At 53.1% G+C, this 23,007-nt stretch overlaps 1 protein-coding gene across 3 annotated transcripts in view; it reads left to right on the forward strand.

The window, feature by feature from the left end:
* The window catches only part of VWF (von Willebrand factor), a 130,755-nt gene that overhangs the window by 23,163 nt on the left and 84,585 nt on the right, over window positions 1-23,007 (forward strand). For all 3 annotated transcript variants that reach the window (XM_057702124.1, XM_057702122.1, XM_057702123.1), the window contains 7 exons: window positions 10,067-10,283; window positions 11,814-11,936; window positions 12,827-12,938; window positions 13,811-13,857; window positions 20,989-21,125; window positions 21,576-21,714; window positions 22,709-22,809. In XM_057702124.1, the coding sequence (XP_057558107.1) occupies window positions 10,067-10,283; window positions 11,814-11,936; window positions 12,827-12,938; window positions 13,811-13,857; window positions 20,989-21,125; window positions 21,576-21,714; window positions 22,709-22,809 (876 nt within the window). The remainder of the gene's footprint in view (window positions 1-10,066; window positions 10,284-11,813; window positions 11,937-12,826; window positions 12,939-13,810; window positions 13,858-20,988; window positions 21,126-21,575; window positions 21,715-22,708; window positions 22,810-23,007) is intronic.

A 23,007-nucleotide genomic window follows, 5' to 3' on the forward strand; every position in this document is an offset into this window, starting at 1 on the left:
GAAAGGGAAGCTGGGGAAAAGATTGGTCTCCTGTTAATGACTTATTCTTCATTTCTATTTCTTTGATCTAAGGAAAGAACCAAGAGGTTAGGCAAAGTATTGTGTGATCAAAAGATTTGAAAGGTGTGCTTGGGTTGGAGGGTGGTTAAAATATAGCTTTGCTAATGTGACAAGACAAAAGGGACCTCCTGCAGAGAGCTCTTCCTGAAAAAAGCTGCTTACACTTTCCTGCTTCTGGCCCATTGAGTTCTCTCCATACTCTCCTCAGAGTTGATTCTCAAGGTGACTTGTCTTTCTTTTCATCAATGTTAGGAATCTCAGACTCATCATAACTCAGAGTGAGATGAGATTCGAGAAGCTTTTAGTCCAGCCCCCTGCCCACTGCATGAATGCACCTCACAAACTATATCCAGATAGGCAGGTGGTGCTGTAACCTGGGCTTTAAGAGTCAAGTCTCTGAGGCATCCTTGCCAGGCTCTTTCCAGCCCTCATGCAGAGCTCAGCCCTATGTAGCCCTTCTTGGCTCCCTGAGAAGTCTCGCCTTTCTTCTGTCCCCAGTTGAAGATGAAGCCCTCCCTTGGTGCCCTTGAATACTGGAGAAGCAAGATCCTTGCAGTCTGGTTTCTCCAAATCTCATTCAGGACTTCCCGTCCAATTGTACTCCCATCAGTTACCTGACAGTCCCAGGTTTCCTTGTTTTCCACTGGATCTGAATTTGGTGTTTATTTGGTGAACACAATCCTTATTCCTTTTGTTCTTTTGCTGTTCATGTCTGAACATTTTTCTCCCCCTCTCCTCCTCCTCTGAAAGAGGCTGCTGTTCACCTGTAATTCCTCTTCCCCCCAGGAAGTCACCTGTCCCTACTGGAGCTAACATTTGTAAATACTCATGTTTACTTTGAATGATGGTAACATGTCCCCTCCAAGCACAAAGAGGCACATGGAGTACCCATTCTGTTGGGGACAACGCAATTTGCTCTACACATCCTCATGAAATATTGCCCAGGACTTTTAGTGGCAAATTTCGTACCCAGCTCTTTCTCCTGTTTCTGCTCACAGTCGCCCTGGAAGGAAGCTCACAGGCCTGGAGTGAGGTGATTCGGCAGGGGAGGGGCTGAGTGCCCTGCAGAGCTGGGGGCTCACTGGCCGCACCCACTCCTGGCATCCTAGTTTCCTCTCCCGGCCTCCTCCATTCACTTCATTGGGTGACTGGCCTGGAATAGACTTTTCTTGGAGATTGGGAAGAATTTTGTTATGTTTGTTTGTTTGGTAGAATAGTTGTGATTCACAGACCAATTGTGATTGGAGAGTCTGGTCCGGGGAAGGTCAGTAAATCTCAAGAAGAGAGCCTTGTAACCCAGGAGCCCCAGAGGAGCTAGTTGTCAGGTGACCTTACCTGGTTCTACAGCTGGTGCCCACCCACTGTGTCCCAGTGTTGCTTACATCCGAGTTGGGGTTTAAACACAAGTACACACACACATACACACATACACATACAAACACATACACACAGATACACACACACACAGATACATAGATACACACACATACACACAGATACACACACACATACACAGATACACACACATACACATATACACATATGCACGCACACACACACACACACTCCCCTTTTTGCACCGTGAGAACTGCTCTGTAAGTCATCCGTAAGCTAAGAAGTGAAGATTTATTTTGGGTGCTTTGCTGAAATCCAAGAATCCAGGGCACAGGCTCTGGTGTCGCTTGCTTTGCTGTGTCCTCGTGTGGTTGCGCCCCTGCTCTACAGCTCAGTCTCCGCTCTGAAGACAAACAGAGCTCTGCCTGACACTGACGGAATAAACACCCTTTTCCTTTCAAGCAAATCCCCTCAACCCACCCAAGTGCAGGGCAGCAGAAGGGGCGGTGATCCTGTGGGCTTTGAGGGGGACAGTGACCTTGGCCACTCTGCCCTTGGGGGTCTAGCCTCATAGCAGAGATTGCAGTTGCCATCGGGTTTCAAGATCTCCATCAAATTAACAAGATGCAAATGCCTCCCTAACCCAGCAGCCTCAAAATCCTCCCACGAAACATTTCCTAAGTGGCTTTCTTTCCCTTACTCTTCCCCCTGGCGAGGACAGAGCTCTTATCACAGAGCTGATTATCCTTCCTGACTAGGAGCAGGATGGGTGGAATGGTTCCATCCCCAGAGCTTGGACAAGACCCAAAGTGGGAACCTGGGGCTGGTACTTGGCCCTGTCCTCCCAGCCAGCTGGTCTTGCCCTCATCCCTGCTCAGATGCTGCCCAGGAGAACAGGGCGGAGGGGGAGAAGGGGCCCTTTGGAGGGCTCTGTGGCTATCTCCCTTGGCACTGGGGACTTCAGTGACATATTCAGTTACCCTACTTCTCACGAGGGCTGTACTGCAACTATCTCAGAGAGAGGAATGTCCAACTCCACAAAAACCCTCCATTTAGTGGAAATCTATCAGCCAGTTTCATGGGGTCTTTTCAAGATCTTGGAATGTGGGTGGGAATTCCAGGCCAGGCAGAATTTATAAATAGAATCAGCAACCCTCCCCCACCCATCCTTGCAGGCTGACCAATGAGAAACTGTGCCCTGCCACGGAGAGGGGGTGAATTCCTGAACCCACTACTTTGGACCAGTTCAGATCCAGGCGCCTCCAGACCTCCCCCAGGGGCAGTCTCAGGACACCCACCCCAGGGCCTGGCTGAACAATCTTGCACTTTATATATTAGCCTCCCCTTTCTTTGTTCACTTTAGACCTAGGAATGCCCTCCTCCCTTCTCTTTTGTCAGCTGTTTGGGAACCAACACAATAGCTAAGCTCCAGATCTCTTGGTGCTGTTTTCTTTCCCTCCCTCCCCCCCTCCCCCGCCCCGCCCCCGCCCCCGCCCCCATCTGCCCCTGGGGAGGTGTGCTTCTTTTCTCTCCCTCTCCCTTGAACGGGCTTGGCATCTCCAGGGAGGAGGCCTGGTTTTCTCTAATGAACTGAAAATGTGATTAAGCTGGGCTCCAATTGGGTCTGCACACCCACCCAGGCAGGGTGAGGTCATGGCTTGATGGAGCTGGGCTGGCGCTCTCTCGCCAGCCTCTGGCACCACAGACGAGAGATGCAGGAAGACGGGAGTAGCTGATGCCAGGCATCAGAGCCAGGGAGATGCTGGAAGTGAATTAGCGGATCCTCTTTGGTCTCCCTGCCAGGATGGTTTAGCAGAGAGCTGAGGAGAAGCCATTTTCGAGCTGTTTGGCTAGTATTGACAGCAGGCCAATGATAAGATTTACAAGCACTTGATTGCCCTCCCTGTGTAACGTCATTTAGTTTTGTTTTGCAGCAAAGTCTAAGGCAGGCTTTGCTGTCTGTGTGTGTTAGGACTAGGTCCTGCAGTGCTGGGACACCTGAAGTAGAAACAGCTTACACAGTGTAGAAGTGTGTTTCTCTGTCGTTGTCAAGGAGTTCAGGGTGGGATGCCAGTACGGATGCCATGGTGTTGGGGTGAAGGGTCCTTCTGTCTCTTTTCTCTGTTAGCCTCAGCCTCATGGCCCAAAATGGCAGCTTAAGTGTCAGGCATCATGATGACATTCCAGCAGTAGGAAGAGAAGTGTTGAAAGAAGCATCCCTCCTTTGGAGGCTGCTTCAGGGGAGTTGCACACGACCGTCCTGGTTGTGTCCTGGGAGGGGCAAAGCTTAGTCTTATGGCCACTCCCAGCTGCAAGGGAGGCTGAGAAATGGGATCTTTATTCCCAGTGGCCATGTGCCCAGGGGAAGGTTGACAACCAAAGGTTTTCTGACTAAGAGAGAAGGGAGGGATAGATCCTAGACAATTTTCAATCTCTTCCACAACCTCCCTCTTTTAAGGGTGAAGACATAAAGGTGCAGAGGGGAAATCATTTTCCTGAAGCCACACATTTTGTGAATGACGGGGCTGGTGCATCTAAAACCTGCACTCCATCCACTGTCTTCTAATCTGCTTGATGGGAAACAAGGTGGGGAAGGTGGGTGCATCAGGGGTGGGGAAAACCAGGCAAACTGTGGCTGGGTGGCCGTGATCTCAGGTGGCCTCTGCCTGCAGCGGCTTAAAGCAGGGTTTCCGTTCCCAGCCAGAGACTGAAGTCAGGCTGCGGCAGTGAGAGCACTGAATCCTGGCCACTAGACCACCAGGGACCAGTGGCCAGTGACAAGGCCCTGGCCCGTCAGCTGTGCAGAAATGAATTTCCACATAGAGATGGAAAGTAGTAAAGCAAGGAAAGTGTTTATTAGGAGGAAAAAGCGTACTGTATGTGTGGACGGACATGCGGGCAGACTCGGAGAGAGAGTCGTGCCCTCGTGGCAATTTGAATCACTTTTATGGGGCATTTCTCCTGGGTTTCTTCGGCCAATCATCTTGTTTTGCCTGCTGAGTCCGTATTTGGTTTATCTCAGGGTCCTCCCGCCTGTGTGTGCACGCATCTCTTAGCTGAGATGGATTCTAGTGAGGAGGCCTGTGGGTAGGTTGACATCACTTACTATGGGGCGGTGCCCCCTCCCTCTTTGACCTCCAAGGAGCCTTTCTGGGCATGTGTGGTTGGGAGGTTTTCCTTGGCCTTGAGAATGAGGAATATGTGGTCTCTTATCTGGGCAGGGCTTAGCTTTGCCTCCCTCCTGCTACTTTGGAGTTTCTGTCCACAGGGGACAAACTCCAGCTGTTCAGCCTGGGGCCATCTATCTCCGGCCTCAGCAGGAGCCTGACCTGGATGGAATCAGGGTATGAATCCAGCTCGGCGACCCAGCTCGGTGGCTCCTTCACCACGACAGCCATTAGCAAACTAAATCCACCAAGGGTCCCTTTACATTCTAAAAAGTGATTGAGGACCTCAAAGAATCGTTGTTTATGTGGCTTCTGTCTGTTGATATTTGCCATGTTAGATATGCAAATGGAAAATTTAAAACATATCGATTCATTTAAAAATAAGAAACATTATATTTAACATGAAGACCATCTTTTGAATAAAAATAGCTAAAAATTCCAGACCGAAAATAAAGTTTTGGGGAGAAGAATGGCATTGTTTCACAGTTTTACAAATCTCATTACTGTCTGGCTTGAGAGAAATCAGCTGGGTTCTCACATCCCTGTCCACAGTGGGCCTGTTGTGATACCACACATCATGTAGCCTTTGGAAAATTCCACTGTGCATTTGTGAAAGAATGAGAGCGTAAAGGTCAGATAACATCTTAGTGTTATTATGAAAACGGTTTTGACCTCGTGAATCCTTGAAAGAATCTTGGGAGTCTGTATGGGCTTTCTGGACCAGGGAGCTGATCTTTGAGACGTGTTGACCTACTGAATTCTTTACTCTCTCCTTGCCTCAGTTTCCAAATCTGCAAGGCTGTATTCAGACTTTCTCTGAGGTTTGTGTTCTTTGAAGGGGTCTTCAGGCCTCTGAAGGGCCCATGTTTGGGAGCAGGTGACGTGGTGATCTCTGAAACAGCTTTACTTGTTGGGTGATGGAGAGTGCAGACCACCATGGAGGGGAGGAGGCGTTTGGTCTGCCCGTCCTTGAAGCAGGGAGATGGGCGGAGACTGTTTGGAGGGCTGTCCGGCTGGGGGTTCTCTAGGGCAGTGGCCTTGGGTGGGTGGTGAGAAGCTGCCCAGCTACCCAGGAGCTTGTGTCCGCATAGCCCACCCAACACTGCCGAGCTTGACTGTGCCAGCTCCCGTGGATGAGGGGTCACAGAGACATGCCTACGTCGTGCATGGCTTGGGTTCCAGGCATGGGAACCCAGGCCTGCTCACCAAACCTCTGAGTGAATGGACTGGCCTGGGATGAATCAGAGAAGGTACCTCCGAGTGCTCTACTCCGGATGTTACAAACAAAGGGTCTGGAGGCACGAGCTTAGAAGAAAATAGAAACTGATTCAAGGAGAGTCTATAAGCTTGGGAATATGACAGGGGCCAGAACTAGCTGCTAAGAGAAGCTGAGGCTACTGACCTATGAGAACAGTGTCCCAGGAACAACTGTGCCTTTCTTTCCTGGGGTGTCTGTAGGCAACATTGGGTTTGACTCGACCCTAATTACTCTGTTTCTCCTCCTGCCTGAACCTGGCTGTCGGCCTTGCCTGGTGTGACCTGAAACCTAATCCTGTGTAGCGTCCAGAGCGAGGTTCAGACTGTGCATCCTTCCCTGCTATCCCGGCTGCAGGTTCCTTCCTGGCCGCACCGTTGAAAAGACAGCCTTAAATTGAGATTACATCTTCAGGGTCTTCAGGCTGTTATGTAAACCTTTCCTGTGGAAACACCAGGTGCAAGTAGATTGAAAGCTCCCTGAGAACTGGAGGGTATGACTTTCTCATTGTTGTGTTCACGACTGTAGATCCAGCATTTTCTAATTTCCTACTATTGTGCGTCTTGGGAATACACTCCTGTCTTTGAAAAGCCTGCAGGGAGATGGGGGAGACGGCCCCAGAAATGGAGACAAGAGAAGATGCACCTAGAGGCCTGTGGGAGCATCGAAGTCCGGGACTGAGTCTGTGGGCCTTGCCTGCCACAGTACCTACAACACGTAGTATGCCCACAACACATAGTAGGTGTGCAAGAAATTGAACAAGACATTGGGGTATGTTCAGAAAACCATCAGTAATGTGGGACGTGGAGGAGGGGTGAGCCAGAGAGGGAGGCTGGGCTCAGACCGTGAAGGCCAGGCCTCCCTGCCTCCCTCATGTGCTGAAACTTTGCCCTCCAAGCTGGGGTAGGACTTAGACTTGCCTTTTCTATTGACCACACAGCCAATGCTTGCTGAGCAGAGGCTTGGTCACCTCCTACTGGTCCATGTCTCTCCACTGGCTCTGCAAGGACACCATAGCTCCATCTTGGACTTGTGTCCATGGAGATGTCCTGTCTCGGGACGTGGCCTGGCCTAGCAGGGTTACCTGTTGTGTATCAGGAAAGCCTGGGAGGCAGAGATGTCAGGCTAGGTGTGCTGCTGTCTGCCACTGCAGGGTAAGGCCAGATGGGCTGCTGGGGCTGGTGGATGTCTGGAAGTCCTCCCTGGCCTTCACACTGTGGTCACCCTAGTGACAGAGCTCAGGCCAGGGCTAACCAGAGGAAGGATGGAAAGACAGACTTTACCTTTTGTCTGAGAAAGAAATCATCGACAGATTTCAGGTGCAAATGGTCGAGGCCATGGGAATTGTTCTAAGGGAGGTGGCTGTGTCTGCAGAAATCCACTCCCATCCCACAGGCAAGTGATCAGAAATCACCCTTCTTGCTAAGGCTTTCTGTAAACCATTTAATACCTCCAGGGACTTCCGGGGAAATGTGCTGGAGTACTGTTCCCACTTTTCCTTTAAGCAGGGAAAAGACAAAGGTGGGCCAGCTGGAGACGGGCCTCGCTGGACTCTGCCTCCCTCCCCCAGCCCTGGGAGGAGGAGGGGGCACCTGGTCTCCTGGGTCTCTTCCTTCGTCTGGCTTGTTCTGTGTCCACTGAGGTGCCTGGTCCCTGTGCCTGCGGGACTGCTCTAAGCCACTGTCCTACAGCCCCGGTGATGGCAGCAATCGCTAGATAAACCCCATGGAGTTGCCTTCGGGGGCTTTTCTCTGTTTCCAAATTGTGTGGGGACAAGAGCTGGGCAAGAGCCCAAGCACCTGGCCCTCCTGGGGGTGCCCTCAGCTGCCCTTTAAGAGTCCAGTGACCTCACTTTCTGAGTGGCATTTCTGATGGGCCAGGCAGTGTGACAGAGTGGAAAGAACCAGATACAGCCCTTAGCCTCCTTTCCTGAGTCTCACTTGCCAGTGATAATGGAGATTTTTAGACCTGCCCATTAGAAAGAAGAGTGGGTTCCTCCCCCAGCCCCCCACTGGAAAGAAACCCACTTTGTTCTGGAGGAGTGTGACTCCCCCAAATGAAAGATCAATGAGAGCAGCCCTCTGTTCACCAGGGAGCTCCCAAAATACTAGTGAATTGATAGTGTTGCTGTGGCAACCATTCATCCCTGTACAACCCAGGCAGATGGAGGTGGGCAAAGGGACAAAGATGCCCTTCTGTCCTGCTGGTGACCTGCTCACGGTTCTGAAGCTAAGCCTGATGGTGGGAAGGACTGTGGAAGGGCTCCCTCTGGTGGCCAGAATATCCATGACAATGCCAATGATGGTACGGGGGTCACCATTTCTTAGGCTAACCTTTTACATGCATTATTCCATTCAGTCTTCACTTCAGTCTTTCCAGACTGAAGGCACTGTTATTATTGTCCCATCCACAGAGGAGGTGGGGTTAAGTAAGCAGCCCAGGTCTCACAGCCAGCACGTAAAAGAGGCAGGAGCTGGGCCTGGAGCTGTGAAGTCACAATGAGTCCAAGGTGGGACTCTCCCTGGCAGTCTTCAGAAACCTGTTTCCCCGTGTGAAGCACTCAGGTGGTGAATGGAAGGATGCTTGTCATCACCTGAGGCCTCAGGGACTTGGGACCCATGGCAGCTGCCTTTGTTCATTGGCTGTTTGCTTGGCGCCAGGCTCCGTGTGTCCACCCGCGAGGCAGTGTCTGTAGTTAGTGTTCTCCTCTTACTCTAGGACACCCGTCTCCAATGAGGGGCGAGGTTTGCCTCCATCCCCACGCCCTACCACCAGGCAGTGCCAGAAGTGGGCTTAAGCCTTGGCGTTTTCCCGTCCACACAGGGAGCTAGCTCAGAAGGGTTGGGGTCATGGAGGGAGGGAGAGGTGCTCATTGTCCTGCCCACAAGCCTGCCTGATGCTGCAGCTTTACAATTAAGCAGTCCATGCGGCTGCTGCTTTTCTGAGGTGCAGAGGGAACCAACTACACCCAACTGCTTGGGCCAGCTGGCCCTGGTGCTTCCCTGGGTGGTTCTCCTGGGTGGTGAGAAGCACTGGGTCAGATTTCCATTCCTCCTGATGAGGCCACCAGCCTGGCTCCTGGTTCTTCTTTTACACAGTTTTGCTCTGACCATCCTTTGTACAGTTTGAGCAGAGTGGATTTTCCTTTCCTTAAAACTGGTCACTTCTTTCCTCTTTTTCATGGTCCCCTTTAGGAACGTCGATTTGCTCTGACTTACCCTCCAGGGCTCAGCCTTTCCTTCAGATGCTCTCACACTCCTTTCATTTTCGCTGAAGTCCTTTCACCAACAGCTGACTTCCATTCACTTGGAGGCATGTGTATGCAGGAATGGAATTGTGCACCAGTGGGGATCACTTTATGGCAACAATACTACGTTGAGTCAAATCTAAGACAAAGCGTGATATTGACTGTAAGATGCGCCCCGATTGCAGAGGTGTTAACTTGTGGAAAAGGTGTGCATTTAAATTACGGAAACACGGAACACAGAGATGCTCACAAGTACGACATACAGGGAGGGGTGTTTGTGCTAACGTGTCCGGGAGTCGTCAGTGAGAACAGTTCCAAACCTGCCTGCGTTATGGGGCTGAGGTTGTCAACAAAGTGATAAAACCCAGGAATATCCCTAGCCTGGCCGTGCCCCTGGCCCACTCTGTAAAGTCCTGGCATGTTTTTGCTGATGGGAACGGGTCCGGCCTGCTCCCAGGAACCATCTGCGGAAGGTTTGCTCAACTCCATCCCCGACACACCGAGTTTAAATCTCTGAGGATGAAGCCTGGGAAGCTCTACTTTATAAAACTCCTTGTCCCACCTCCTCGTCTGTGGTGGAGGAACCAGGGTCAGGGAGGCGAGGTGACCCGGTGGGTGCGGAGCAGATGCTGACTGGCCTTCCTGGACTCTGAGCCACTCGGCCTCCTGAGAAGTTCAAGTTCAGCTCCTTTTACGCGTCTCTCTCTGCTCTTTCCCTTCAGAGGACGCTGCCTGCAAGTGCAGGTCAGAGCTCTGGCCTCTGCATTTCCAGGGCTCAGTCCAGGAGGTTGCCCTGGTCTCAGGACACCCTACCGAGCAGGGGTCCAACAGTGTTCCACTGACCGCTGGACTGTTTCATTGGACAGATGTTGACAAGCACCTTCTAGGTGTGAGCGAGTGTGCTTGGGTTTCTGGGCAGGACGGGTCTCCAAGCACCAAGGTCAGGGGATGCCAGGCCACGTGGGGTGGCGGGCTCGCTTAGGTGGCCTCTCCCTCCCGCAGGGCCTGTGGGAGCAGTGCCAGCTTCTGAAGAGTGCCTCGGTGTTCGCCCGCTGCCACCCCCTGGTGGACCCCGAGCCTTTCACGGCCCTGTGTGAGAGGATGCTGTGCACGTGTGCCCAGGGCCTGCAGTGCCACTGCCCTGCACTCCTGGAGTACGCCCGGGCCTGCGCCCAGCAGGGGATGCTGCTGTACGGCTGGATGGACCACAGCGCGTGCCGTGAGTCAGCAACGGGACCCCCACCGGCTGGAGTGAGCGGTGTCCGTCCAGAGTGTCACTCCACAAGTGTTCAGCCTGTCACACCCCAACCAGCCAGTGCCTGCCAAGACTCACGTCCTGGGGACCAGTTCCCACCCAGCTCCTGCCCTCTGTCTCCTTATAACAGAGCGAGTCCCCCCCCTTAATGGCTTCAAGGAGGCTTGAAAGGCCCCCTAAGAATCCCTGAATTGCTTCTCCTGCCTCTGTTCTCACTCCTCCCCTCCCTTGCTTTCCCCATGAGGAAATCAATCCCCTGGACTCAAAAACTGTAGAATCTCAGCAGTTAATGTATGAACTGACCGGGAGCAGGGCAATGGCCAAAGTGTCCCCGGGTGATCTTGGGATCCTGGCAGGCTTTTCTCAAGTTCCTCCCTTTCATTTAATCCCTTCTCTCCTCCATCTGGTGCTCACCATCTCTCCCCCTCCCCCTCTAATCTCCTGGGTCCCTAGTCACTGTCATTGTCACCACCCCCAAATTATGGTGATTAAGTAGGAGCTTCTCCAGTCTGCCTTGCAGGCAGCCTCCTCTCCCCCTCAGACTTCCCACAGATCACACGGGCTGATCTGATCGTGCAGGGGAGCAGCCCAAATATTTACACTACACGCATGCCTTTCAGTTTGTGTTTTTCAGCTTATAAATTAGAGCTTTTCATCTTTGCTGTGGGGGCGTGAGGAGGGTGGCTATTAGCAGATGTGTTCTGCTCTGGAAGGGGGAGGGGCTTTTCTTTTGGGTCTTTGAAGGTAGGGTGGAGAGATGCCTGAGGTATCTTGGAAGAGAAGTGATTTGGGATGCCAGGATGCTCTGGCCCTTCTGGTCCTTCAGCCTGAGCGTCAGTCAGCAGTGGGTGGAGAGAGAGAGGAGAGCAGGCCTTGTCCAGGAGGGGCTGGGTCTAGCGGCGGGGTGGAGGCTTAGGTGAGGGCCCTTCTGCTGCTCGGTGGACACAGAGGGGAACAAACATTCCCTGTGCGGGGAGTGGATGTGAGGCTGTGCGCCCGGTGTTGGTTGGGGCGTCTGATTGGGCCCAATTTCTTGAGGAAGAGGAGCCCTCAGAGGAGGGATGGGATGCAGGACACCATTTACCCCTGGCTTGGCCTTGGGGGCCTTGCATTTTCAGCCCAGAGGCATTTGGTATCACCCTGAGGGGGTTTTAGGCAAAAGGGACAGAGCAGAGAGAACCCAAAAAATGTCCACTAGTTGTTCATGGAGATCAGATGACCGAGGGTAGAAATGGTGGTCCCAGGTGACCCTGCTGAGTCAGGCCCCACAAGATGGAAGATGCTCCTTCAGGGCAGGAGTGGTCGGCGGGGTGGCCTTGGGGGTGACGTTGGCCTTTGGGGTGCCACTGAGGTGGAGATGGCCCCTGGGTCCCTGAAGACAGATGGGGGTGGGGCAGACAAAAGGGGAACAGGGGCTCTGAGCATCGCGAGGCTTGTGAGATACTGCCCTGGAGGGGAATAGCTCCGGGGAGACTTCCGAGTTTTCCATTTCAGGACCAGACTGCCCCGCGGGGATGGAGTACAAGGAGTGCGTGTCCCCCTGCCCCAGAACCTGCCAGAGCCTGCACATCAATGAAGTGTGTCAGCAGCAGTGCGTGGATGGCTGCAGCTGCCCTGGTAACAGACTTCCCACTTTATTTACAAACCCGAGACCTCACCAGTGCCCTTGGCTTGGGGAAGCCAGATGAAGGCCGCTTGTGTTTGTTCCCCGTTGCCGAAATCGGAGACCTTTTATTTATTTTTTAAAAGTCTTTGTACAGAGTGATCAGGATCGAGCTGGTATTTATTTTTAATTTATGTTTTCCTGTTGTACTGTATCCATGAAATCACATGTGTCTGGGGAATAGAAGGACGGTTTGGGTTCCAACAGTGACTTTATTTGGGGAGCACGTGGCCCTATCTGAGCTGCAGTGTTTTCTTGGTTAAGTGTCAGGGGATGGTCTGGAAGAAAGATAGTCTAAACTGTTTCCTGGGTTTGCCATGTGAGCTCAGCTGAAAAAGAGCTTTGCACGCGGAAGTCTTTCTCAGGAGAGACCTTGTGAGCTTTGATGAAAAGTTCTGGTGAGTTACTGACAGTGAGTCCTGTGTGTTTTGACTCACGACTGCTTTACTGGAGGACCTTGAACAAAACACTTGTCTCCATGTCTTCATCTAATAGGATGGAGATGAATAATCTTCCCCCTCTCCCAGTGCATTGCTGTGAAAGATTAACAGAGCACAAGTTCTTTGAGCTTCCTGGAAGAAGCCTTCAGCCTAGACTCATGGCTTCTCTACTGGAAGGCCTTGAACAAAACTCTTTCCCCAGTTTCTTCATCACTAGAGTGGAGATAAATAGCTCCCCTCCCTCTGACTGCAAACTGTGAAAGATCAGCATCGCAGAACGAGTCCTTTGAGCTTCCTTGCAAGAAGCTCTGAGCCCGTGATGATCACCTCGGGGGCTTCTGTGGTTGTGAGATGAGTAATAATGATGACAAGTTTGAGTCTTTGCCTTGATGCCCTTGACCCAGAGGGACAGCTCCTTGATGAAGGCCGCTGCGTGGAAAGTGCCGAGTGTTCCTGTGTGCATTCTGGGAAGCGGTACCCTCCAGGTGCCTTGCTCTTGCGAGACTGCAACACCTGGTAATTGGGGCTGAGCAGTGTGGTTTGGGGGAGCCACCAGGGGCTGTGGGAGGGGCAGCTGGGCCAGCAGGGGCAGTTCGGGCACCGGCAGGTGGCACAGAACCTGGCCTGGGCTGGGGGTGGTTTGGGGAAGGGCGTGGAGGGGGTGGAGGTGGATAATGGGGAGAAAGGATTATATACACGTCTGCCTGGAGGATTCCGGTGGAGGAAGGCCCCTTTAGGTGCAAACAACATCTCTAGCATAACCTCCCCGCCCCGCCCCCCCCCCCACCCCGCAGCCCCAGCTATGCTTCACTAAGTGACCCTGCTTTGCCCCTGCTTTGCTCAAGCCATTTCCTCCAGAAGCCCCTCTGGGTGTTCCCTGGATTGGCTCTGCCTGTCCCCTGCACGCCGGGGGTGGGGTGGGGGGGATGAGGACGGGGAGATGAGAACGCCTCCAGGCCTCTTCTCTGGCTACCTTTCCCTACTGGGGCAGGCTTCCAGGAGTCTTGAGAACTGCCCAGTGCAGACCAGGGTGTTACCCCTGTCAGCAGCCTGCCCTTCCGGTCTTCCACCAGCTCTGTGTGCGTGTGTGTGTTGGAAGGGTAGGAATTTGACTGCTTGGTGCCTGGGTAGAGCCCCTAGGTTTCTCTCTTCTTCTATCTGTCTGTCGGGGTTTCTTCCCCTTGGCACTGTCTCCATGATTCCTCTGTGGCCCAAGCCCCGTCCTGTACACCTTCAGCCTCATGAAGCGCCCTCTGTCGTGAGCGCCTTTCTTCTCCCCGACCCCTCTCCGGGGGCTGTGCGGTGGGTGGGCGGTGCCCTCTCTAAATCCGTTCACAGATGCCTGCGTTTGCAGACCCACCCCTAACCCGTGCTTCTCTCCCCAACAGCATTTGCCGAAACAGCGAGTGGGTCTGCAGCAACGAGGAGTGTCCAGGTAGGCGAGCTTCCCTACCCCCCGCCCTCCTCCCAGTGGAGAGGTACAGCCTCCCTTACTAAACAGGGAGGACCACGTGGCCAGGCAGGGAAGGTGGCCTCTGCACAGGCTGGATGCAACCCTCCACCACAGCTCGTGTGCAGAACCAGCTGTGCTAACCTGCTCCTCCCAGGCAGCAGAGGGAGGCTGCAAGACGGCACCCAGGCAAAGCTTTCATTGTCCTTTCCCCTTCACCTGTTTGCTCAAAGGATTACGGTTGAATGAGCTGCGAAAACTGCAAGATCACAGGTGACTAAACAAAGATGACACAAATTCCTTGGAAAATTAAGAGGAAGAAGGGCCTGGTAATTCTTTAAGCGTGAAGTGAGAAATTTCTCGAATTTTCTGGAATGCCCGATCCAAAGACCTTGGCAGGATCTGCGAGCTAGGAAAACCAGGCCACCCAGGGATCCCTCGATCCTGTCCCCGCTCTGGAAAGTCTATTTAGGAAACGTTTCCTTATAATTTCTGCCCTTTACTTTCTCTGTTTACCCCCAACTCTATTCTATTTACTGCAAATTTTGCCCATTCAAAGCTCCCTCTGCTTTACCTTCTCGATGACCCTGGCTCTTCTCCTGATGCTTCTCCCCTTTCGGTCAGTCACGCGATGTTTGCTACGTGTTAGGCACGCTCTTCAGTACTTTACACGCATTACCTCATCACCACAACCTGTGAGGCAGGTGTAATTTATTCTCGTTTTACGAAAGAGGAAACAGATCCAGAGAGGTTAAGTAACTCATCCAAAGTCACACAGCTGCTGTGAAACAGAGACAAGACTCAAACTCACAGCTCCCTGACTTCTATGTTGCCTTTCCCTTTACTCTCCTTCCTAGTCCTTGATCTATCCCTTTGCAGGAGGACCTCTGCCATTGTTCATGAGATCTGGAGAGGCCCCACACTTAAAGACCAGCTCAGCCTCAGTTCCAATGCTGGATACTACTTTGTGGGTCCCTGTGTTTGTAGAATGCAATAAAAAACTGGAAGGCAAATAGCCAGATGATAGACTCCCCTCCTGTTGGCCCTGAGAGGCCATGTTAGCTTTGGTGAGCTGGCAGGGGGTCGAGTGTACATAGCTGGGATCATATTTGGGGTCTGTGGCTTTAGAGTCACTTAGGACTTGTCCAGTGCCCACTGTACTGGGAAAATTCTGGAACTAGATGGAAACTAGAAGGAAAGTGGACACCAGGACGAGGTCAAGTAGTCTGCCCAGGGATGGCCAACCGGGCAGTTTACCTTCTGTGCAATTCTTGAAGGAAGCACGAAGAACAAAAGATGCTCTTGCAAGTGATAGCAGTACCCCAATTTAACAGAATCATACCCTGTGAAAGACCTAAAGAGCCCTGTGAAAGACATGAGGTTGCTGCAATGGACCTGTGAAAAAACTTTTAATATCTAAATAATAAGCATTTATTGTATAAGATCTATGAGGTACAGTGGGTGGAATTAGGAATTTAGCTTATCGTGTTTTGTCAGATTGACTACCAGATTAGGAAGTCTTGAAAACCACTTTCTATGGGGAGGGTCTTCTACCCATCCATCCATCCATCTATCCATCCACCCATCGATCCATCCACCCATCCATCCATCCATCCATCCAACAATTATTAGATTATATCAATAATCTAATTATTATAAGATCTTATGGAAAAACCCAAACAAACTTTTTGGCCAACCCCAATGTTTAAACACCCACTGTGTACTTGATGGACTGCTTGGTCTGGGGTAGACAATGAAATCCCCTGGTCTTCAATTTAAATTTTGGATGGTAACTTTGCTGAGGATTCAAGAAATTTTCTTGATGTCTTGGTGGGAAGATAGCTAGTTCCAACTCTGCAGTCTACTGAGTGGTTGGATGTTTTTGCCAGCACAACCAATAAGCGCTGCATGCTCAAAGGCTTGGCCCTGACCCTCTTTTTCTGGTTCTGGAGCTTAGTTGGTCCTTGCCTCCCAGCCCATTTCTACCTGTAGCGCACAGCATATTCCTACACCTGCTGAGAGTCAGCTGGCGGGGGGCTGTCTTATCCCCCAGTGTAATGATTGCTGGCAGAGCTTCTAGGGGAAGGTTCTGGAAGGGGATATGCCTGACTCTGCTAGTAAAGCAAAGAGCAGGCTGGGGCTTCTCTGCAGTCCCTGGAGGAGATGACATTGTGATTCTTAGAAATAGAGATCTGGGTTTTGATTCCCTGGAGTAAGATGAGTGTGTACTAGTTGTCTATCACTGTGTAACAAACGGCCCCCAAACTTAGCAAACAACAAACATTTATTATCTCAGAGTTTCTGCAGATCTGGAATCTGCGTGTGGCTCAGCTGGATGCCTCTGGCTCAAGTTGTCTCATGAAGTTGCAGTCACGTTATTGACTGGGGCTGTGGTCTCATCTGAAGGTTCCTCTGTAGTAAGGGAATCACTTTGAAGCTCACTCATGTGATGGTGGGCAGGCCGTGGTCCCTCATCTTGCGGCTCTCTCCATGGGGCTGCCTCATGACATGACAGCTGGCCTCCTCTAGGGTAAGTGACCTCAGAGAAAATGAGGAAGAGCAAGACAGAAGCCATGGTCTTTTAAAAACCTGCTCTCCAAAGAGACATCTTTCACTTCTGCTATATTATGTTTGCTAGAAACAAGACCGCATGTCCAGTCTACACTTAAGGTGTAGACTTTGGCATCACACAAAGACATGAGTACAGGAGATGGGGACCATGGAGGGGGCATCTTGAAGTCTACCTAGCACAGAGAATCTCGTGCTTGGGAGTGGGAGGGAGAAAAAAGTTGCCAAAGAGAGCCTCAGTCTGCACAGAGGTGGGCAGGAGCTTCTGTTACATGCTCCCTAGGCCTTTAAAGCTCCCGGCATACCTCTATTCTGGTTAGGATTAGGGCAGCCCCAGGCAAAACTGTGGTTCCCCCACGGCCTGTAACCCTGAGCCTCTCTCCTCTTCCTCTGCAAACCATACTACCCAAGAGGCTCTGCTACTTTAGTTTCCACTGAATCATAAATGTTTGATTAGGATTAACGAGGAAGGAGCATGCCTGTTAACAGGGACTCTCCCTCAAACAAATAAAGCTCTCGTGATAGAATTTCAAACTCCTGATGGAAGAGTGTGGAAGGTACTCTTCTGGAGCTGGGAAGTTTATTTGTGGCCCAAGTCCTGTGAGCATGGAAAGGTAGCATGGTCCTGTGGCTGGGAGTGTGGGCTGTGGACTCAGGCAGCCTGGCTGGAGTTCCAGTTCTGCTGCCTATAAGCTGGGTGACTTTTGGCAAACTGCTTAGTCACTTGCAGCCTCAGTTTCCTCATCTGTGAAATAGGATGATAACAGCAGCTTTATCCCGTGAGAGCTGTTGTTACTTGACACACAGCAAACACTCAGTAAACATTAGCTGTTTTCATCTTCACAGCCACACTGTTTCATTAAGCAGGGTCAGAGAAGGATGGAGACAGGAAGGAGCCGGGGATGGGGAGGGGAGGGGCGGTGCGAGGCGGGGTGTGGCTGGGGAGCACCCCCGGAGGGCAAGACAGAGCCAGAGCTTCCCGTGGACTTGGCCTTGGCGTGGGAGGCTGTGCGCCTGCCTGGTCTGGAGTGGGAGGGAGGACCTTCGTGCAACGCATTACTCATTTGGTTTGGGTTAATTTCTGAGTTGTTCTAACCCAGTCCTGTCATTCAACCTTGGGATTCAAGCTGGCTGTTCTAAACCTTTGGGGAGGAAGATAAACTTCCTTCCTGGCTAAGAGGGAAAGCAATGAGTAAACCAGGACGATGCCTCTCCAGTAAGAGCACACATTTCTAGGTACCTGGGCTCTAGGTACCTGGGCTTGCCTGGGGGATCTGACTCCCTGAGTTCATGGCAAGTGTCCTGTGGCTGCCTCTGCCCACATTGGGGTGTCTGGAGTCACACCAGACCTCCTTCAGGCCAGGCATGCATCACCTTTCCTGGCCAAGGCTTTCCTCTGCTGTCTCCATGTCCAGACCTGGGTGTACCTGTGCCCCTTGGCACCTGCCACGTGTGCCCAGTATCCCCATGAAATCAAGCTTCTTGAGAACCGCATCTGACCCATGCAGCAGTACTGGGTGGTGTCAAGTGCGTTGAGCTCTGGAGTCAGACAGAATACCCATGTTCAAATTCCTCTTGGGCCACTCTGGGGCCTTGGGCGAGATTTTCTCTGTGCCTCAGTTTTCTCTTCTGTAAACTGGAAATAATAATGCCAGCCTCATGAGAGGGGAGCAGTAAATGAGGTGGTGCCCACAGAGCACTTAGACATGCATCTTACACTTTTGATCGAGATTATGCTATTGTGATTTAGAGGCAGGTTTGGTGAATATTTATGCCGGGAGGAAGCCTGAGTTGCTTTGCAGAAGGTCTGTGTGCTGGCCTTTCTGTAGCTGCGTGGAAAAGGGTAGAAGCCAATGAGCTGGGCAGAGCCGCCCCGTCGAGGAGACTCCTTTCCTGCAAACAAAACCTCTTCTTATTTAGAAGAGGTAACGTGTTCCATCAAATGAGAGACTTTTTCTTTTCTTTTTTTTTTCATTAGGAAGGATTTTTATTCCTGTAGTGGACTTGCTTTAACTTCTGGCTGTTCTTGGTTTTATGCTATTTGCTATTTTAAGAATCACCTGCTTTTCATCCATTCACCAACCTTTTATTACCCACCTACTGTGTCCGGTGGTGGCCAGTGGCTTGTTGGGCTGCCTTTTGCTGACTGGCTGCGAATGTCTTGGGTGTCCTCTGGGCAGAGCTCGGATGAGCGTCACCGTGTGGCTTATTCTTCTGGCTCCTGTTTCAGCCCCCAGGCTCATGGCTCCCCAGCACCTCACCCAGCTATGTTCCCGGGTTTCCTGGTGGCAGCCCCATCCCTCAGTTGTACCAAGGAGATAAGCTAAATACAGTATGTAGGTTTCTGATTCCTGAGAAACTTCAGAACACTAGTCAGGGGAGGTCAGAGCAGGAAATCAGATCAGAGGTTTAGATTCTGGCCAAAAGTTTTTGCTTTTGAATCTTTGCGTATTTTCTCGTTGACCCCCCTTTTCCTGAGCATTGTCAGAGATAACGCAAGTCCAATTTCTTTGTCAGTTAAGAGTGCTGTTGAGAAAACAGAGAGAGGTTGTGGGGGAGAATTCCCATCCATTGCACTGCAATGGGGTCGAGACATTTGATACAAAGGGTGTGTCACTCTGTTTGTAGAACGATGGTGGTTTCTGAAAAATAGCTGTTTTAAAAAGGCTTTCTTGTGACACCCGTGGATTTGGGATTCCAGCGTGGCTACAATCGGCCGGGACGACCCTTGCCCCTAACTCATTGCCTTTCCTGCTCGGACTTCCACCAATAGTGGTCCCTGACTCGTGCCCTTCTTGGGGGGCAGTACAGTGGCACGACCTGCCTCTATTCACACGTGTGACACCGCATGTGTGTGCTTTTCCCCCACAACAACCAAGTCTCTGACTTTCTGGACACCACCCGGGTGTCCTGCAATGCAATACAGTTCTGACCCTGACTACCCAGAGTGAGCACAGACCCTGCAGGCAGAGGTCTCCGGCCAAGTGCTCCTGCTTCTGATGTCAGCCGTGCTTGCTAGAATGGCTCGCAGAATCAGGCGAACACTTTACTTACTATTACTGGTTTATTACAAAAAACCTTGTAAAGGAGACAAATGACCAGCCAGGTGAAGAGGTACACAGGGTGAGCTCTGGAAGGGTCCTGAGCACAGGAGCTCCTGTCCCTGTGGCGTTGGGGTGCATCACCCTTCTGCATGTAGATATGTTCACCAACCCGGAAGCCCCCCCAGCGTTGTTGTTTAAGGGTTTTTAAGGAGGTTTTACTATAGGGTTGGCCAAAAAGTTCATTTGGGTTTTTCCATACGCTGTTACAGAAGATGTTTCCATAAGATGTTATATATATATATATATATAAATAAAAGCATGACTGATTATTAACTCAATCTCCAGCCCCTCTCCCCTCCCTGGAGGTTGGGGGTTGGGGCTGCAAGTCCCAACCCTCTAGTCGTGCTTCGGTCTTCTGTAACCAGTCCCCATCCTGAAGCTGTCGAGGGACCCGCCAAGAGTGGCTTCATTAGAATAAAAGATGCTCTTCTCACCCAGAACATTCCAAGGGTTCTATAAGCTCCGTCAGGAATCAGGGACAAAGACGTGTCTATTTCTTGTTATCACAGAAGCTGATGCTGGTGAGGGTGAGCTGGGGCCTCCCAATTTTCTCCTGATTTCTCTGGGTTGAATGTGCGCCTCCTGGAAGGGGTCAGCTGCTCTGGGGACCAGGCAGAGGGACACTCACCATAACCTGGGGCTACTCCCCTGCCCCCCCCCCCACCCCCGCCACCCGCACAGGTGATCTGTGGTCCGAGGTACACTGGGCCAGCAGCACGGGCCTGCACTGGGGTCTGGGGAGGATGGAGTAGTGGTTGGGTGGGGGTGAGTCCAGGGCTCGAGCTGCAGGGTGACGCCAGGGAGTCCCCGTACCCGCCCCCAGACGTGTCAGCCTGGCCAGGGAGCTGGCTCGGGTGGTGGTGAGATCACGGACCGCTGGCGTTCTGGGCCCCCACTGGCCCCCGCTGAGGTCACAGATGGGTTTGCCCAGGAGGAGACCTGAGCGCCACCCCTCAGCAGGGGAGGGGGCGGGGACGGGGTCTGGGCTCCCCCTCCCCCCCCACTGCTCTGGGCTGCCGTTCTGTGCGTTCAGGGACTCTGCTGGGGGTGGGGCGCCCCGACAATGCCGCACTGAGAAGGGCCTCTGCAGGCCTGAGGCGCGGGCCCCAGCAGAGCCGGAACCCGGAGCAGCTGTGGGCGAGGGCTGGGGGCCGCGGTGAACCGCGAGCCCGGAGCCGGCGCCGTGGGTTCTGGTCCCGCTCGACCACTCCCTGGGCGTGACTGTCACTCCCCTGAGGCGTGCAACGGACCCATCAGGCCCTGGCCTCTCGAGGCTAGAGGACTGGGGCCTGAATAGAGTCCTCCCGTGGAGCCCCTCTCTAGACTGTGGGGAGGAGCGTCCCCGGGAGGCACCCTGCTGGGACGCCCAGTCTCCCCTCCCCTGAGTCCCCCCGAGGGGACCCGCTGGAGCACACACTCTCCCCCCCGCTCTGTGCTCCCCCAGGGGAGTGTCTCATCACAGGACAATCCCACTTCAAGAGCTTTGACGACAGGCACTTCACATTCAGTGGGGTCTGCCAGTACCTGCTGGCCCGGGACTGCCAGGACCACTCTTTCTCCGTCGTCATAGAGACCGTCCAGGTGAGCCCCTCCAGGCAGCCCCAGGGCCACCGCGGGGGTGAGGGGGGCAAGGTGGCCCCGTGTGCACTTCCTTTCTCTGGGCAACCGAGCAGAGGGGAGGACAGACAGGGCACACAGGGCTCCCCTGAGGACCCAGGTCTCTGATTCCCTTTGGAACAACAGGCCCAAGGAGCAAGGACAAACAAGGCCTAGAATGCTGATCAAGGACCAGAGCAGGACGGCACTGGGCGTGGGGAGCACAGGGAGGTGGTCACGGGGAGGCCTGGGCTTTGGGCTTCCCCATCGCACAACCCCAGGGCACTTCCCAGAGATCGTCCTGGGAGAAGGGAGTTGTTCCGTGTGAGAAAAGCTGAGGCTGCCTGCGTGGAGGTCTTTCCGAGTGAGTGGCTTGGGGGTTGGGCTGCTGGGCGGGGGTGGGGGTGACATGCCTCTGCGTGCCCCTCCCGGCAGTGTGCTGATGACCCCGACGCGGTCTGCACCCGCTCGGTCACCGTCCGCCTGCCCAGCCTGCCCAGCAGCCTCGTGAAGCTGAAGCACGGGGGAGGAGTCGCCGTGAACGGCCAGGACGTCCAGATCCCCCTTCTGCAAGGTGAGCGCCCCGCTCCCTGGCAGACCCCCCGCCCAGCTCGCCCTCAGCACCCCCGCCCCTCAGCAGGGCTCGCTGCCGCCTCTTCTTCAGAAATGTGAAGGAGAGCTATCTTTGGAGGGCAGGCTGGGTGTCCTGGCCCGCCTCCTGCAAGAAAGGAAGGCTTCCTGGAGGAGGAAGACGAGCAGAGGAAGCTGGCTGGGGGCAGGGTGGCTGGTGAGGGGTCAGACCCCAAGACGTCATGGAGCAAAGCCAAGTGACCCCATGACCTGTGGGAAAATCTACCTGCTCAGTGACTTTGCCAGGTTGCAGTGTACCATTTTGCACAGCATAATTCTAACCTTCTCCCTCAAAGTGGCTCCCAGACCCCTCCCTCTTCTTCTTCACGACCCCACGGCCCAATATCCTGGCACTGCGCATAGTGAGTGAACTTGGGCCAGTGGGCACACAGCGTGTCTGTGTGCGTTTAAGGCTGTGCGTGTCTCCCCAGAAGATATGTTCCCTAGGGAAAGAGGTGTGTCTCCTACCTCGTCTCCAGAGAAAACTGGAGCTTTGCACACAGCACCGTGCCACCGTGAGGACTGAGTAACTCAGCCTGGAAGCACGTGCAACAGCAGAGGGCCCAGGGAATGCTCAGGGGTTAGGGGTTCAATGCAAAACGGATCCCAGCTCAGGGCACTTGCTTCAGCTAAGGATGCAGGCCCCGCTGCTGCCCCCTTGTGGCAATATTGGGGAATGGCAGGCTACAGCAGGGATATGGAGGTACCTTCCTGGGGAGCCGGATTTGCCCTACACCCATCTTGATCACCTTTCCTCTGAGACGCACCCCACCCCCCAACCTTAAGCCTCATGGACATCCCCAGCTGCCCCCTAACTCACTGCTTTCATTGCTACAGTCCTTTGAGAGATACCCCATGTCTCCCTACAATTCATCTGCCTGCCACCCCCCCTGCCCTCTCTCCATCTTAGCCTAAATCCCGCCCTTGTTGGGTTCCAGGTGACCTCCGCATCCAGCACACTGTGATGGGCTCCGTGCACCTCAGCTACGGGGAGGACCTGCAGATAGACTGGGATGGCCGCGGGAGGCTGCTGGTGAAGGTAGGTGCCCTCCCGAGCGTGGCCACCCTGCAGCCAGGCCTTACAAAGTCCCCGTTGTGCTCTGGTGGGCGAGCTCAAGGGTGGGAGGGGAATTCCCCTCTCCCCTGGCCCTGTGCCCCCAGAGCGAGGAACAGGCCTCTCTGTGTACGAGAGGCTGGGGTTTGCTGTGCAGATCTCCCTTGTGCAGCCTGGGAGTTC

This window comes from Hippopotamus amphibius, chromosome 12, assembly GCF_030028045.1.
Source record: "Hippopotamus amphibius kiboko isolate mHipAmp2 chromosome 12, mHipAmp2.hap2, whole genome shotgun sequence".
NCBI lineage: Eukaryota > Metazoa > Chordata > Mammalia > Artiodactyla > Hippopotamidae > Hippopotamus > Hippopotamus amphibius.